The following is a 16,344-nucleotide window of genomic DNA, read 5'->3' as shown; positions in this document are numbered from 1 at the left end:
TGGGGGTGCAATGCTTTTGGGACTGGAGGGTTACAGATTTAAAGAGGGCTGTTCACCTGCACCTTGAACTTACCCCACAGAGCAGTCTCTTGGGCAACATTAAACGTCCAAGGGCCAGGAAGATGGTGTACAAATTTCTGCAACTGGCGATAGTTCTGACCAGAAGCAGGATCGCTATCACCTGGATGGAACATAGAGCACCTGCATTTGACAGTTGGCATAGTGATGTACAGGAATGGGCATTAGCTGAGGAATCTCACATACAGCTCAGTAGGCGAGACAATAAGGTGGTTGAGGACCTTTCTGTCTGAAAGGACCTCTGCAGCATACTCTTAGATCCCATAGGCCACCGAGGCCTCCTCAGATACCGATAGCATCTCTGAAGATGGGGATGATGGAACCCATGCGTATGGTGAAGTGGACTCTGCTTAGTGGTTTGGAACTTCTTGGTGTGCCTATGTATGAAGAGGCTCTCAGAAATCATACATGGGATGCTTGGATTTCGTTTTCTTTCCTGTAATATGCCCGTTTTGCTGTATTTCTTATATTCCAACTACTGCTGTCTTTCTTTTGTATAAAACTGAAAAAGAAAGTTTTTCTTTTTTTTTTTTTTAAATGTCGTAGAAACAGCTCTTGAGTGAACAAAGGTGCCCCACTACACAGAGACATCAACAAGAACAAAGCAAAAGTAATCGTAAAAATCATGTACATTGTGAAAATCATGCACAAGAGCAACAGTTTTCATAGAAACTCGTCTTCTCCAGTTCATAGGTATATATCTGGAGGCGTATTCCATGGCATGGTAGCTGGTACACATTTACTTGGTAGAAAAGTAGTTATAATAACTTTATTTCGGTTGTAAAAATACAGCTATAAAAGTACATCATAAAAACACAAATACAGTGACAAGTAAAATGCAATAAAATGGCGTAACTCTCTAATTATTCCCTTGAGCAAAAAGAGCTTCAATGAGGGATAAAAGTCTTTAAGTACACCCGAGGCCCACAATAGTAAAGCAATTTAATATGAGATATCATAGCCTCACTGGAGCCCATGAAGGCTACTACACAATTGCAAGTTCAGGTGACTTGTGCTGTAATTTCAGTACAATTGACTCGCTCACAATTTAAAGACGAAAAGCCCCAGAGTCAATACCCAAAGATCAACAAAATGCTACAGTATGTGCTAATACATAATAGACATCTATTCTATCACTCTGCCATGACTTAAGGCACTCTATACATTATTTTTAGAAGGTACAAACTCTAGCCGGAAGTGTGATATTGTTGTACTATGGACCTAAATAAGACACGTAGGACAATCACAGAATGCCAATATCCAGAAATTAAGACATTGTTCCACCCGAGGTGCGGCCTCAAAGTGATGGCAAGTCGTTCTCAAGGATACAGAAATTAGACATACTACTTTGGTCTTCTTGCTCTTCTATTCCAGGCCCAGTTTAAGAACCTAGAAAGAGCAAGGGAGGTAAGCAGGCACTCTGCGGCCCCCAGCATACGACAGATCGGTATGATCCACTTAGTGTGAGGAGCCATGTATTTGGGTCAGAAGAATAGGAAATGTGCTTCTGATTCTATATCTGTGGGACAGAACAGGCCTTTACAAGGATCGCCACTACCTCCCTTCCATTTAGTGACCCGTGTGCTAATGGAAAGCGTACCAATTCTGAACCTGAAATACAGTCACGTGGCTGAGTGCGGAGTAATCGTAACCATAAAGCCCTCATACTTTGGCACACACTTGTGAGCCAAGAATCTATCTATCAAACCATTCAGGTTCAACTCTTGCCAGGAGTCCCAAATGATTTGCTCCCAATATATGCGTTTGATCTGAATGCTCATGCTACTGCTCAGTTTCTCCGACTTTTCCCACAAGTCATGCAAATGTAGGCGATGGTGGAGGCCTTTGATTGCCTTGAGCTAAGGTGTGCTGCAGCAGCAAATGATGGACGGAATGCTGAATAAATCAAACATTCCCCCCCATTTAAGAAATCTGGGTTAAATCAATCGTTCTGTTTCTCACTATGACACCCCAGCCATATGCAACTCAGTCTTGACCCTGCTCCTTATGGGAGCAGTCCAGCCCGAACTGACAAGCCAGGTCCTCCCTTGCCCAGAAACGACCGGTTTCAGGGTATGTCACCCCTCATCAGCCAGGCTATCTTGAATTCAGTGGCACAGCAAGCAAAAGACCCATGTCTGGGCATACCCATTGCACTTAGGGTGAAAAGTCCTGCAGCAATAAATGATGGACTTAATGCTGAATAAATCCAACATTCTTTTTACTTTTGTTGCCCTTAGTGGCAGGGGTATGTCCAGATGAGGGTCCTGTGCCACTGGATTCAAGCTAACCTGGCTGTGGTGGGAAAAGCACGATGGATTAAACCCAGATCCTTGTGACTGGGGGTGAATGTTTGCATATTTCAGCATTCCGTCAATCATCTGTTCTTTATGCTTTTGAGCCAAGGTGTTTCTGTTGGGTAAACGGCTAATCACTTTACAAACACATTTAAATATAATAATAACGGAGCACAACACAAACAAGAATGCACTTAGTAGAGTATCAATTTTACTTCTTACTAAATACAGCAATCGGAATACACATTTACAGGGCTGTCAAGAAATAAGTGTATAGAAAATCTTGACATAGAGGTGAAGTGCTCAGTGACTGTGGTGAGGTGAACGTATTAAATATGTGCGGATAGAAAATATTTACAAATAATCAAGATGGATTTATAAATGAAAAAAATGGTCAGAACAACATTAATCAATGTCTCCGGTAGATGGCGAAAGTGCTCATTATTCACAACCACAAAACTTACTGTAGCTGAGCCAAGGTTATACGCCGACGTTTCAACCCTGACAACAGCCTGATTAATGGATGTCTAAGCGGGTCTTCTTCAAGGCAAGTTCTTGTGGACAGCCCAAAAAGGAGGGGTGAACTCCCTCAAAGCAATCTCTTCGGATCAAGTCTATTAGTGGCCTGATAATTGTCAGGAAACCTCAAGCACAAAGTAACTCAGTGTATCTGACAAGGTCCTGTGAGAATATTGACACATCCTCTTGATCCAAAGAGATTGCTTTGAGGGAGTCCACCCCTCCTTTTTGGGCTGTCCGCAACATGCCGCTGCAGACACCACTGCTGACACACCACTGCTGACACGCCGCTGCTGACACGCCGCTGCTGACACGCCGCTGCTGACACACCACTGCTGACACGCCGCTGCTGACACCCCGCTGCTGACACCCCGCTGCTGACACGCCGTTGCTGACACGCCGCTGACACCACTGCTGACACACCGCCCCTGACACGCCGCTGTAGACACCACTTCTGACACACCACTTCTGAAACGCCGCTGCTGGCACGCTGCTGCTGGCACGCTGCTGCTGGCACGCTGCTGCTGACACGCCGCTGCTGACACACCACTTCTGACTCTTAGCTGCTGACACCACTGTTGACATGCCACTGTTGACACGCCACTGCTGCTGACACGCCGCTGCAGACATGCCGCAACTGACACAGCACTGCAGACACCACTGCTGACACACCGCTGCTGACACACCACTGCTGACACATCACAGCTGTGCGCCCCAGGGATGAAGGCAGAATTAAATGCAGACAAATGTGGAAGAGGTGGGAATGCACAGCACAGACCCACGTCATCTGAAGAAGTCAGTGCAAGAAGGAGGGTGCAAGAAGCTGCCAGCACAGCTACGATAGGAGGAACATTAGACAGGTCCATGATAGACAAGGATGAAATCCATTTGATCCCAAAGCGGAGTCACGCGGGTGGGGGATAAGAAGGTGGGTGCAACTAGAAGAAGTGGAGTAGGATGAAGCAAGAGCTCTGATGTAAAGAAACAACTAGCTCCGTAGAGCAGATGGACGACAAGTGGTGCTACCGGGTGAACGAGGCTTTACAGAGCAGATTAAGGCTGCTTGGCCCTCACTAAGGATAGTCGCAGGTGCAGGTAGAAGGGATGTTTGGCAAAGATTGTAGGGGGAGAGGGCATGGGAGAGTTACACGAATAGAACAAGCATTGAAAATGCAATAGGTCTCGCCTTTGATTAAGTTAAAGCCATTTGCTTTGCTATACAATGCCATTAGCAAAGCAAATTACTTTAACTTTAATCAAAGGCGAGACCTAATGCATTTTCAATGCTTGTTGCTGCTTCATGTGTTTGATATGCAGTACTTACTGTTTACTGACTGGAGCCAAAAAAAGTGTAAGAAAAAAACAGTGCAACAATTCTTTTCCATGCATGCACTCATGATCAGTAACAAAAGTCCCTGTATTCATCACAACTGGCCCAACCCTGCTCTGATTCGACTATAATAGCAGTACGCTACCATACCATACATACTCCACGTTACCCCTCTCCATTCTACTCTGCACCACTCCACACTACTCCACTCCACACTGCGGCACTGCACTTTCTCTACACCACTCCACTCTACTTTATACCACTCCACTCTGCCACCCTACTCTGCAACACTACTCGATGAGAGTGCACTCCACCAGTTTAATCAAAACCAATACACTCTACACCAATCTAATCTGCACCAAATCATGCTATTCCACTATACTCCACGTCCCTGCACTCTACGCCACTCTATTTTACTCTACGCCTACGGTGAAAATTAAAAAAAATATATACTTTTCATTTTCATACCAAGTGCACTAGTGCTATGCAAATATAATTACTCTACTGCAAAGAAAAAACAAAAGAAAAACACATTCTCATTTTTAACTCCAACAGCTCTAACTTTAACAAAAGCAAGACCTATTGCATTGCAAATGCTATATTTTACTGTAGTTTCCAGAAACTGTCCCAGCTTCTCTCTGACAGTAGTTGGGAAAGTGGCGTGACAGCATTTTTTAACCTCATGAATGAGACTTCAAAAAATTTAATTCGGCCCCTACCTCATCTTCAGTGTGAGGATGGGAAGTCTGATTTAAATAAGTGTGTGAAAGTTGGACTAGTGGCGAAGGGGCAGTGTGCACCAAATCATTCTCCATGTCCCCCAAGATTTGAAATCTATGTGCACGCTTGACCTTTAGTATACCTGGTAAATTGACAGGTGCTTCGTGGGTTCCTCTAGGACAGCTGGGTTCGCTGGGTCACTAGGGGAAACATGTGAGCTGACTCTGTGGATGTCCGCCTCCGTCGTGATGCCCCCTTCCTGCTGTCCAGTTGGTTTTTACCATATGTGACTTAATAGATTGCTTGCTGTTACCTGTGGAAGCCAGAGATTTTCCTTTCTCTTTGGTTTTTAGGAGTTCTTCAACCTCTTCCATTAGAACATCAACTTCTAATTTCATCTGGGCACAGTTTGGTGACGCACATCTTGCTTGCTTCCTCGCCTTCTTTGTTTCAACTGTGCTGTCAGTTGCTTTCTTTTTCCCCATTGTACAGTAAAAAGTAAATAGAATAATATTAGGATGAAAAAACAGCCTATATAACCCTGAAGAATTACAATGTTGTAGACTTGTAAAGCGCACAGCTACCCCAGCAACGGGGCGTCCCGGCGCTGTAGACCGCTGGGGAACCCGTCCTGGCTATCCCTGTGAGATGGTCCCTTTCTGGGTATCTCCAAGGTGAAACCAGGCATCCCCGGCGTCTGTGGGGGGCCGTTGTAGAGATGAGGCAAGCTTAATGCCCAGAGTTGCCGAGTGGGTTCCTGGTTAGAGTAGGTACCGAGGCGAGAATTATCGAGTCCGTTTTGACCTTGGTCCACGACCCTGCCGCATCGGGAATTGAACCCTGGTCCCTGGCCGATTCTCTACTTACGGGTCTGCCGCCTCTAACCAGTGAGCCACACCTCTCCACAGATTACACTTGGATACACTTAAATGGAAAACCAATCATTTGTAGGTTACACCATTTAAACTTGCAATAAAACCAATTCAACAGAACACCTTCAAATGGATGGAGCTGGATCTTCGTACAAGCCCTCCCCCTCCACAGCCTCTGGGGCATTTATCACAACCTCAGTCAGCACAAAAGAACCAGCATTACTTCATTTCAAACCTAAATAACCCACAGAATGAGCGGTGGGCCAAGACTGGGTAGCTCAGCAGGTCAACAGAGCGAGACTGGAAAGAAATCAGCAACTACAATGCAATTGACTATGGCCATTTCAAAAAATGCAAAATAGTTTACGTAATAGTCTAGAACCCTATGCCTGGGCTGCTTCTGTTCAGTTTAAAAATAAATAAATAAGGAGCAATATGGGCAGAAGGCATACAATGACAAACCCACAGCGAGCCACATTGCTTCCAAATTGAACAAGTATCAAATGTGACAAGAGGCAAACGTAAAACCTCCCATTTGATACAATCATCATTGTGTTTAAACTAGTGCAGACTGTGAGCAGCAGAAGAATGAAACTCAGGATGTTGGTCCTCAGTCCACACAAGTACTTTGTTACAGCCACCTCCCAGGCTTGGCACTTCCTCCTCTTAGTTCTAATGAATACGTCACCCACAATGCACAGGCCATGGGTGGTAAAGTCCACTTATTGTGAGCCAAAGCTATCCAGAGGAGATGACAAATCTTACAGACTATGTCAGAAAGCACTCTGTATGAGAACCAGGGGGGGTTCCCTGACTCTTTCTGGTGCTGACAGGCGCAGAACGGGTTCGACCTTGGCCCAGGCACGGCCCACGCCGCAGTAGGAGGTTGGGCACTATATAGAATGGAGAAATCAGCAAGAGCCCCTCCTTCAAGAATACAGGCAGTTTGGGACAGGAAGTCCCACACAGGATTCCGCACTTGCTGCGGTATGAGGTTGTTAGCTATATAGCGCACGGGGAAAACCTCAAGAGCCCCTCTGTTGGAAATAACCCTTTTTGCAGGGTTATCCCCAAACTTTTTGCTTCTTCCTCTTATTTTTTCCTGGCCTGTCTTTGTTGGTTTTAAGACTCTGGGCACTTTATCAATTCTGATCAGTGCTTAAGTGCATATGCTCTCTTGGTAAATTATGTTATGGATTGGTGTTTCCATGATTGGCATATTTAATTTACTTGTCAGTCTCTAGTAAAGTACACTGAGTGTACCAGGGCCTGTAAATCAAATGCTACTAGTGAGCCTGCAGCACTGATTGTGCCACCCACATGAATAGCCCTGAAAAGGTAACTCAGACCTGCCACTGCAGAGTCTGCGCGCAGTTTGTAACTGCCATGTCGACTTGGCAAGTGCACCTACTTGCAAGGCCATAACCTTCCCTTACATGTCAGTCACCCCTAAGGTAGGCCCAAGGTACCCCTGTGGGCAGGGTGCAGTGTATGTGAAAGGTAGGACATGCTCTGTGTGTGGCATGACCTGATAGTGCAATACTAACAATTTTGTTTTTGACTATTGAAAGGCTATCTGGCCCATAGGAAAGCATGGGAGTTTATGTATAACATATTATAAATATAACTTCCCATTGGAACCAGATTGGAAAATAAAGTTTAGTATGCCTGAACTCAGAATGTTAAAATGCATCATCTAGTAAAGGTGATTTTTACATTCTGTGTTTGAAAATACCTCTTTTAGAAAGTAGGTATTTTCTTGCTTAGCCATCCTGTGTGCCTCTGCTAGGATGTGTATTGACTGTCTGCTTTGGAGTGACAGGGGATGGGGATGTGAAGTGGCTCCAGAGAGTCTGGATGAGTCAGGGCTGGGCTAAATCGACCTGGGCTGCATTCAGAGTAGTGGGAATAGTTGTTACTAGCACCTGATTAGGCCCGGTCTGCATTCAGAGTGGTGGGAGGAGACTTCCCTTGCACCTGAATGGGCCTGGTCTACCTGGAACTATGTTGCCTCTGCCTCCTGCTGAGAAGCTGGGCCAGAGAGGACAAAACTGGTTTGGACTAAGCACAGATACTCTCTGCCTGAGAGGACAAAGGAATTTGGAGTATAAATATTGGGGCCCAGACCCCAAAACATTAGAATTCTTTTGGACCATGAAGACTGCCAAGAAGAAGGTCTTGAGGTAGGGCTTACAATTCGATACAGCGGAGGGTGATGCCAACAAAATATGTTCATTTCTTGTTCAAATCAGTTTCACAAGTTTTTTTTTATAGGTAGAATGGTGAGAGTACCTAATGTTCTAGTTTGTTTTTCTATAGTAGAGCTTCACTGCCTTTGGTAGTCTTTTTCTTATTTTAGTAGCTAATGCTGTATTATCTCTACCAAGAGTTGCTTTGTGGGCACCATAAAAGTGTTTTTTTTAAATTACGTCTGTCATTAGTATTAAAGAATTCATTCTTCTCAGATAGCTTAGGTTCACCACTTGTTTTCCAAGGGACAATGAAATCACATGTAGATCATTGGTTTCTATTTTTGAGAGAGTTACTTGTATCCTGCTTCTTTTTGTAAGTGAGATGCTGAAAGCATGATTAGTTCCTTCTTCAGTCTTGTTTTCTTCTTGGGTGTTGATTTTCGCCATTACTATAAATAATGCTCAGTTTCATTTGAAGTTGTTACATCTCTTCTGAAGATAGGAAGAGTCTGCAAAACTAGTAGGCACTTCTCTTCTTTTGCAACTTGACTCTTAGGTGTCACTGGGGCCATTGATTAGCTGGAGTACTTTTAGACTTTCTTACAAAGTTTCTCAGTTAATTTGGAGTGGCTGAAAGATGGTAGATCCAATGTGGATAGTGCTACTTAAGCATATCAGCTGGCCGGGTTTAGCTTTAGAGTATTCGTGCTATCTGCCACTATTGTCTGATATTTTAGCATTTTTCTGTTATCTGAAAGGAGGGATTTGGGGATTCTGTCACTCTCAACTCAGATTATCAAGGAGAGGGGGATATGGCAGAAGTGTGCTGTGTCTTTTAGTTTAGAAGTCAAACTCCGTAAAATCTGCTTATTAAGAGTATTAGGTTCGGGTCACTACTAATGGGCATAAGCTATCAGATTTTCAAAGATGGCTGCCGCTGTGATGATATAAACTCAGAATTGTTAATGAATTAGGTAAGCGTGCGGTGGATGATCATTCCAGATTGGCTTGTGCTGCTTTTGCTTGTTTGTAAACAACTTGGCGCTGTTTTAGCGAGTCTGTGATATCTGGCACCATCGTAGCTGGTGAGCAAGTATCCTGTTGTATTAGCCAAGCTGGAGGACTGACAAAGATAGACTCCAATAAGGTAGGAGGAGGGATATGTAGTCCCCATCAGGGATCAGGTAATCTAATAGCAGAGCATTTATAAGACCTAGGTACAGTAGTATTGCGGCAGGATATTTCCTTAAAAGCAGAGTTTGGTAGAACTGCTGACAAAGAACATAGTGTAGTTCTTTGCAGGTGTGGCATGCAGAGAAATAAATGTGAATTGCTACTGTCCAGTCCTTAGTTGTACTTGCCAAAATTTCAGCAAACCAGAAGAAGGCCAAAGTGAGATAGGCTCCAGTGCACATGAAGCTATTAAACACTCCGATGTTCGCTTGTACAGCCCGAGAATTCTTTCAAATTGAGTGCATGCAGGTAGCATCTGTGCCTCATGTCTGGGTTGGTTACACCCCAGCAAATGAGGGAGAAGCTTCGAGAATGCCACATTTAGGGCTGTTTTGTGTCAGGTTTAGATGTATTTGATCCCCATCATTGTGAAGATGTAAGTAGGCAGTGTGGCAAGTATTATCATGTAGAAAGACCTGGTAGCATGGACCCTCACTCAGACAGCCATCTTTTGAGCTGACTCCCCCTCAATAACTCATGTTTTCAGTGAATGTAGTTCTATTTTCACGAAAAGAAGAGTAATGTGATACTATAGTTGGGTATGGTAACCAGATCTTCCTTTACCTTAAAACCCCCCAGAAATACTATTAAAAATTCTAAGGTTAAAGTGATGCTCTAGTTGGGTAGTGGGAATAACATCATAGCCTACGTTAAAAAAACAAATGAAATTCACTGAAAACATAAAAGGTTAAAGTATTATTATAGTTAGGCATTGAAATCAGACAAAAACAATAATTTAGAAAAACAAAATGCTGAAATTTCCCAGTAATACTTTACTGAGCTGACTATAACTTGCGTCCCTGCCTTGCCCTGCTTATTTCCACAATTACCACTAAACGTCATATCTCCCGTGAGGGACTGATGCCTGTATTTTCTGATATCCAAGGAGCATTTATCATAAAATTCTGATCCTAATGGGCAAATAGAGAGGGATGAGCACATATTACTGAAGACTAGGGCTGGTACTCGAAAGGTAGTGGTTGTTTGTGAGTGGTGGTGGATAGGGGTGAGTGTTGTGTTTGGAAGGTGAATGCTCAGTGTGAAGGACTAAGTGAGTGACCTGATCTGGACTAATTAAGTGGAAATGTGGCTGACCTGGTGCAGCACAGGATGCAGGATCAAAATTCCTACCCTCCTTTTAATTGCAGTTCCCTTCAAAGTAAAGAAAGTGTAAATATGTTGCTACTCATGGAAATGTCCTCCCCTTGTGCTCCTCGGAACAACTAGGCTACTCACTCATCCGAAAAGTAGCAGCAGTGACTTGAGTATTGATATTCACAAAGGGCATTATAGCAGTATAATTCAACTATATTAGGAGTGTTCTCCTGCTGTGTGTCTGACCTCTTGTGCTATCCTCTTTGTATTGGGAACTTTAAGTATAGGTCATTTTCTTATGTTTAGAAGCCTAGTGTGGTCTGTCTGGAGCCATGGCCAGCCAGTTAATCCAGGAAAATGTGGAGTGGAGTATTTCTATCAGTGAAGTTGGGTTAGCTTCTCCAGTATTTAAAGTGGTAGAGAATTAGGGTGCCAAATATTCTGATTGCCTACCCTTTCAGGTGTATGTTTATCCCAAACATGTTTCCCCATGCATGCACCTATGCAGAAAGCAAGCAGCTCTTGTTTGAGGAATAAAAAGGATTCAGGTGTTTCATAGCACTTACTGGGATGTAGTCCTTATGGGATTGAAGATGAAAGACCATAGCGAGACATCTGCCGTTGGCTCAGTTTTCAATAGCATGTTCGTACTTGAGGCTTGTCTTGCCTAATCATCCAGGATTACATGGGAAGAAACGACTGTCTGGGTTTTTGAAATGTTGTTTTTGGAATGGAATATTCTCACATAGCCGCTCTGGTGGCGTAGGAGAGGACTAATTTGCCTTAGTATATTGTTGTTTGGAAATAATTTGGGATAGTTTATTTGATGGATTTGAAGCACTGCTAATGTGCTCAGAGAATTAATGAAATATTCATTGCTTTATGGAATGTTAATTCATAAAGTCGACCAAAGCCTGGCATCCTTCAAACTGATCTGCTGCTTGGGGTCTGAGGGAATGGAGGGACCCTTACAGGGTCAACTGGTCCTTAGTCGGTTGTCAAGGTAAGGGAGATTACTGGTGCTGGAGTTGATCTGAAAACCAATAAAGTGTCATGATCAAAAGGCACCAGACTCCAAGAGGCTGTATCTCAAAACTGGGCAGTTGTAATCAGGATTTATGATTGGCAGCAGGGCCCACAACCTACCAGATAATTTGCAAGTAGTAACTCTGACACTATATTTTACTTTTAGGCTCTTACTTTGACTTCAGACATCAGTATATGTTGTGCAGTTTTCCTCCCTCAGTGTCTCTATTCTCTTCACAATAGATCCATCATTCCACTTTTCTGTCTTTTAGCCACCTGGCTGTGACAAACTCGCTGACATTTGTTTCTCATTCACAGAATCAAAGGAGCTGATAAACAGACCTGCAGTTCCTCTGCACAAAAAACTCCCGAGCAGCATTACCAGAAGAAAAAACTGTATCAGTGTGAAGAGTCTGTGAAAACATCCAGTTTGAAGCTTGATCTGTATACACACTCTACAATACATTCTTCTGGGGAAGAACAGTGACTTAGCTTAAGCAAGACCTTCATAAAGAGCTGATCTTTGTGGGCAGTTTGAAGTTCCATCCAATGAGTAATATTTATCAGTCTACGGAGTGTGAAGTATTTTGTTCAGAGTTTGCATTTCACTTGGAGTTGATATCTGTACATGAATCAGATGATCAATATGAGACTTAAGCATAGATCTGCTCAGAGTGTCACTTCATTTTACTTCTAATGTCAAATTAGGACAAGCATCAGAATAGCCATACACTGGAGAAACTATACCATTGTAAGGAGGATTAGAAAATTTTGACTCACCAAAGAAATCAGGTGAATTACAATAGAATGCGTATATGGGAGACCTAGCAGTGTACGTAACGTGAGAAAAGGTGCACTACAGGCTCTTTGCTGCACAGGTATCAAAATGTTTGTTCTGAGGATGTCATACTAGTGTATGAAATGTGGAAAAAGTTTCACTGAGCCAACGAGAGCATCAGAGAATCCATACTAGTGAGAAACCCTATCTGTACTGAATTTGGACAGGCTTCACTCGCAATACAAATCTGTTAAGTCACCAAATATTGCTCACTGATGAGAAACCTCATTGCTGCACAGAATATGGGAAACCCTTCACTTGGATAAGCACATCAGAGATCCATACTGGTGAGAACCCCTACAACTGCACTGAATGTGGAAAAAGCTTCAGTGAACAGCATAGGCTGGTGATGCATGAGAAACCATTTCAGTGTACAGAATGTGGGAAACGCTGTGTTAGAAGATACCATTTGTTGGAACATCAGAGAACCCATACTGGTGAGAAACCCTATCAGTGTACAGAATGTGGCAAAAGATTCAGTGTGAAGAACAGCCTGGTACATCATGAGAGAAGCCATTCTGGTGGGAAACCATTTCAGTGTACAGCATGTGGAGAATGCTTCAGTGTAAAGAGAACACTGTTGTCACACCAGATAATCCATACTGGTGAGAATCCCCATCAATGTACAGAATGTGGAAAATGTTTTGTTTATAGATCCTATTTGTTGGTACATCAGAGAATCCATACTGGTGAGAAACCATTTCAGTGTACAGAATGTGGGAAGAGCTTCACTCATGCAAGCACACTGCTCATACATCAGAGAATCCATACTGGTGAGAAACCATTTCAGTGTACAAAATGTGGAGAAGGCTTCAGTGTAAAGAGCACCCTGTTGTCACACCAGAGAATCCATACTGGTGAGAAATCATTTCCATGTACAGAATGTGGGAGAAGCTTCATTTTGAAGCAAAGGCTTTTGGTACATCAGAGAATTCATACTGGTGAGAAACCCTATCAGTGTACAGAATGTAGGAAAAACTTCACTCAGAAAAGTGCACTGCTCGTACATCAGAGAATCCATACTGGTGAGAAACCATTTCAGTGTACAGAATGTGGAGAAGGCTTCAGTGTAAAGAGAACACTGTTGTCACACCAGAGAATCCATACTGGTGAGAATCCCTATCAATGTACAGAATGTGGGAAAAGCTTTGTTCATAGATCCTATTTGTTGGTACATCAGAGAATCCACACTGGTGAGAAACCATTTCAGTGTACAGAATGTGGGAAAAGCTTCACTCATGCAAGCACACTGCTTGTACATCAGAGGAGAATTCATACTGGTGAGAAACCCTTTCAGTGTACAGAATGTAGGAGAAGCTTCAGTGAGAAGGACAACCTGTTGCAGCATCAGAGAATCCATACCGGTGAGAAACCATTTCAGTGTACTGATTGTAGGAAAAGCTTCAGTGTAAAGCATGGGCTGGTGAGGCATCAGAGAATCCATACAGGAGAGAAACCATTTCAGTGTGCAGAATGTGGGAAAAGCTTCACTCAATCAAGCGCACTTCATGGACATCAGAGAATCCCTACTGGTGAGAAACCATTTCAGTGTACAGAATGTGGGAAACGCTGTGTTAGAAGATCCCATTTGTTGGTTCATCAGCGAACCCATACTGGTGAGAAACCCTATCAGTGTACAGAATGTGGCAAAAGATTCAGTGTGAAGAACAGTCTGGTACATCATGAGAGAAGTCATTCTGGTGAGACACCATTTCAATGTACAGAATGTGGCAAAAGATTCAGTGTGAAGAACAGCCTGGTACATCATGAGAGAAGCCATTCTGGTGAGAAACCATTTCAATGTACAGAATGTGGGAAAAGATTCAGTGCGAAGAACAACCTGCTACATCATCAGAGAAGCCATTCTGGTGAGAAACCATTTCAGTGTACAGAATGTGGAGAAGGCTTCAGTGTAAAGAGCACACTGTTGTCACACCAGAGAATTCATACTGGTGAGAAACCATTTCAGTGTGCTGAATGTGGGAAAAACTTCACTCACAAAAGCACACTGCTCGTACATCAGAGAATCCATAATGGTGAAAAACCCTTTCAGTGTTCAGAATGTGGAGAAGGCTTCCGTATAAAGAGCACACTGTTGTCTCACCAGCACATACATACTGGTGAGAATCCCTATCGATGTACAGAATGTGGGAAAAGCTTCACTCAGAAGAAAAGGCTTTTGGTACATCAGAAAATCCATACAGGTGAGAATCCCTACCAGTGTACAGAATGCGGGCAAAGTTGTGTTACAAGATCCCATTTTTTGGTGCATCAGAGAATCCATACTGGTGAGAAACCCTATCAGTGTACAGAATGTGGGAAAAGATTCAGTGTGAAGTACAACCTGGTGCAGCATCATAGAAGCCATACTGGTGAGAAACCATTTCAGTGTACAGAATGTGGAAAAGGCTTCAGTGTAAAGCGCGCACTGTTGTCACATCATAGAATCCATACTGGTGAGAAACCATTTCCATGTTCAGAATGTGGAAGAAGCTTCACTCTGAAGAAAAGGCTTTTGGTACATCAGAGAATCCATACTGGTGAGAAACCCTATCTGTGTACAGAATGTGACAAAAGATTCAGTGTGAAGTACAACCTGGTACAGCATCAGAGAAGCCATACTGGTGAGAAACCATTTCAGTGTACAGAATGTGGTGAAAAGTTCACTCAGAAAAGATCACTGCTCATACATCAGAGAATCCATACTGGCGAGAAGCCCTTTCAGTGTACAGAATGTGGAGAAGGCTTCAGTGTAAAGAGAACACTGTTGTCACACCAGAGAATCCATACTGGTGAAAAACAATTTCCATGTACAGAATGTGGGAAAAGCTTCGCTTTGAAGAAAAGGCTTTTGGTACATCAGAGAATCCACACTGGTGAGAAACCCTATCAGTGTACTGAATGTGGGAAACGATTCAGTGTGAAGAGCAGCCTGCTACAGCATCAGAGAATTCATACTGGTGAGAAACTATTCCAGTGTACAGAATGTGGAAAAGACCAGTGTAAAGAGCACACTGTTGTCACAGCAGAGAATCCATACTGGTGAGAAACCATTTCAGTGTGCAGAATGTGGGAAAAGATTTAGTGTGAAGTACAACCTGGTGCAGCATCAGAGAGTCCATACTGGTGAGAAACCTTATCATTGTACAAAGTGTGAGAAAAGCTTCACTCTTAAGAAACATTTGTTAAGGCATCAAAGAATCCACACTAAAAAGCCTATCAATGATCAGAATGTGGAAAATGCTTCATTCTGAACAGCACACTGTTAAGATATCAATAATCTATACAGTAGAGAAACTATATATAGTTACAGAATGTGGAAAAAGCTTCATTCAAAGCAAAGTCAGTTCCAGCATTGGAGGATACATACTTAGTAGATTTAGCGTGGAAAATGTGAGAAACCCTGTTTGGGCACAGAATTTGGGGAAAGCTTCACTCAGACAAGCAAACTGTTCACATATCAGATGATCCATACTGGTGAGAAACTCAACCACTGCACAGAGTGTGAAAAAAGCTGCAGTAAGAAGTGCAACCTGGTGACTTTTATGAAAAAATCTCTCCAAACTGAATTTAACATCAAGGAGATTCAGCAATGGGAGTTTATGTGATTCCCTGACTGAAGTATTGCAACATAATGAGTTAAGCACATTTTTGGACATAATCTCTCCAAGCTTAATTGCAGTTAGGACATTTGTTTCATGTCCAATCTGAGATTATGATTTGTTAATTCTACAAACCAGAGTTGTATAAAAATTATTAGGCGTAATAAAGTGATGGAATGTGAAATGCTTGGACATTTTCAGAGTGGCCTCCTAAAAGAATAACAGTTATTACAACTGAGGCTGAAAATGGTTGTGGGCAGGAAGCTAAAACTTAATGAAATAAAATGCTAATATTTATTTTTATTATAATATGATCTTTCTTCAGTTAAAGTTCATCAAAGTGCCACTGCACTTAATAAATTGCTCTGCTGTAGGGCATATGGTCACATTACAGGTGAAGGGGGCGCTGGCAGATGTGGAATGAAATCGGGCTGATGCTCTGTTGGGGCCTGGAGACCCAAGATTTGGTGATCTCCAAGAAGGGTGAAAAACATTCTCTCTGATGCACCTGTACTGTTCTCGCCCCTCGTCTGCTGCAGGGG

General features: G+C 43.0%; 1 protein-coding gene across 1 annotated transcript in view; it reads left to right on the top strand.

Moving 5' to 3' along the window:
- Positions 1-16,105, top strand: part of LOC146830225 (uncharacterized) — a 92,836-nt gene extending 76,731 nt beyond the window's left edge. The window contains 2 exon segments of the mRNA XM_085604433.1: positions 11,681-15,213; positions 15,215-16,105. Of these exon segments, the coding sequence (XP_085460559.1) occupies positions 12,550-15,213; positions 15,215-15,454 (2,904 nt within the window). The 5' untranslated portion in view covers positions 11,681-12,549 and the 3' untranslated portion in view covers positions 15,455-16,105.
- The last annotated feature ends 239 nt before the right edge of the window (positions 16,106-16,344 follow it).

The sequence above is a fragment of the Triturus cristatus genome, chromosome 5_1, assembly GCF_964204655.1.
Source record: "Triturus cristatus chromosome 5_1, aTriCri1.1, whole genome shotgun sequence".
NCBI classification, from domain to species: Eukaryota; Metazoa; Chordata; class Amphibia; order Caudata; family Salamandridae; genus Triturus; species Triturus cristatus.
This window is presented reverse-complemented; position numbering and strand designations above follow the sequence as displayed.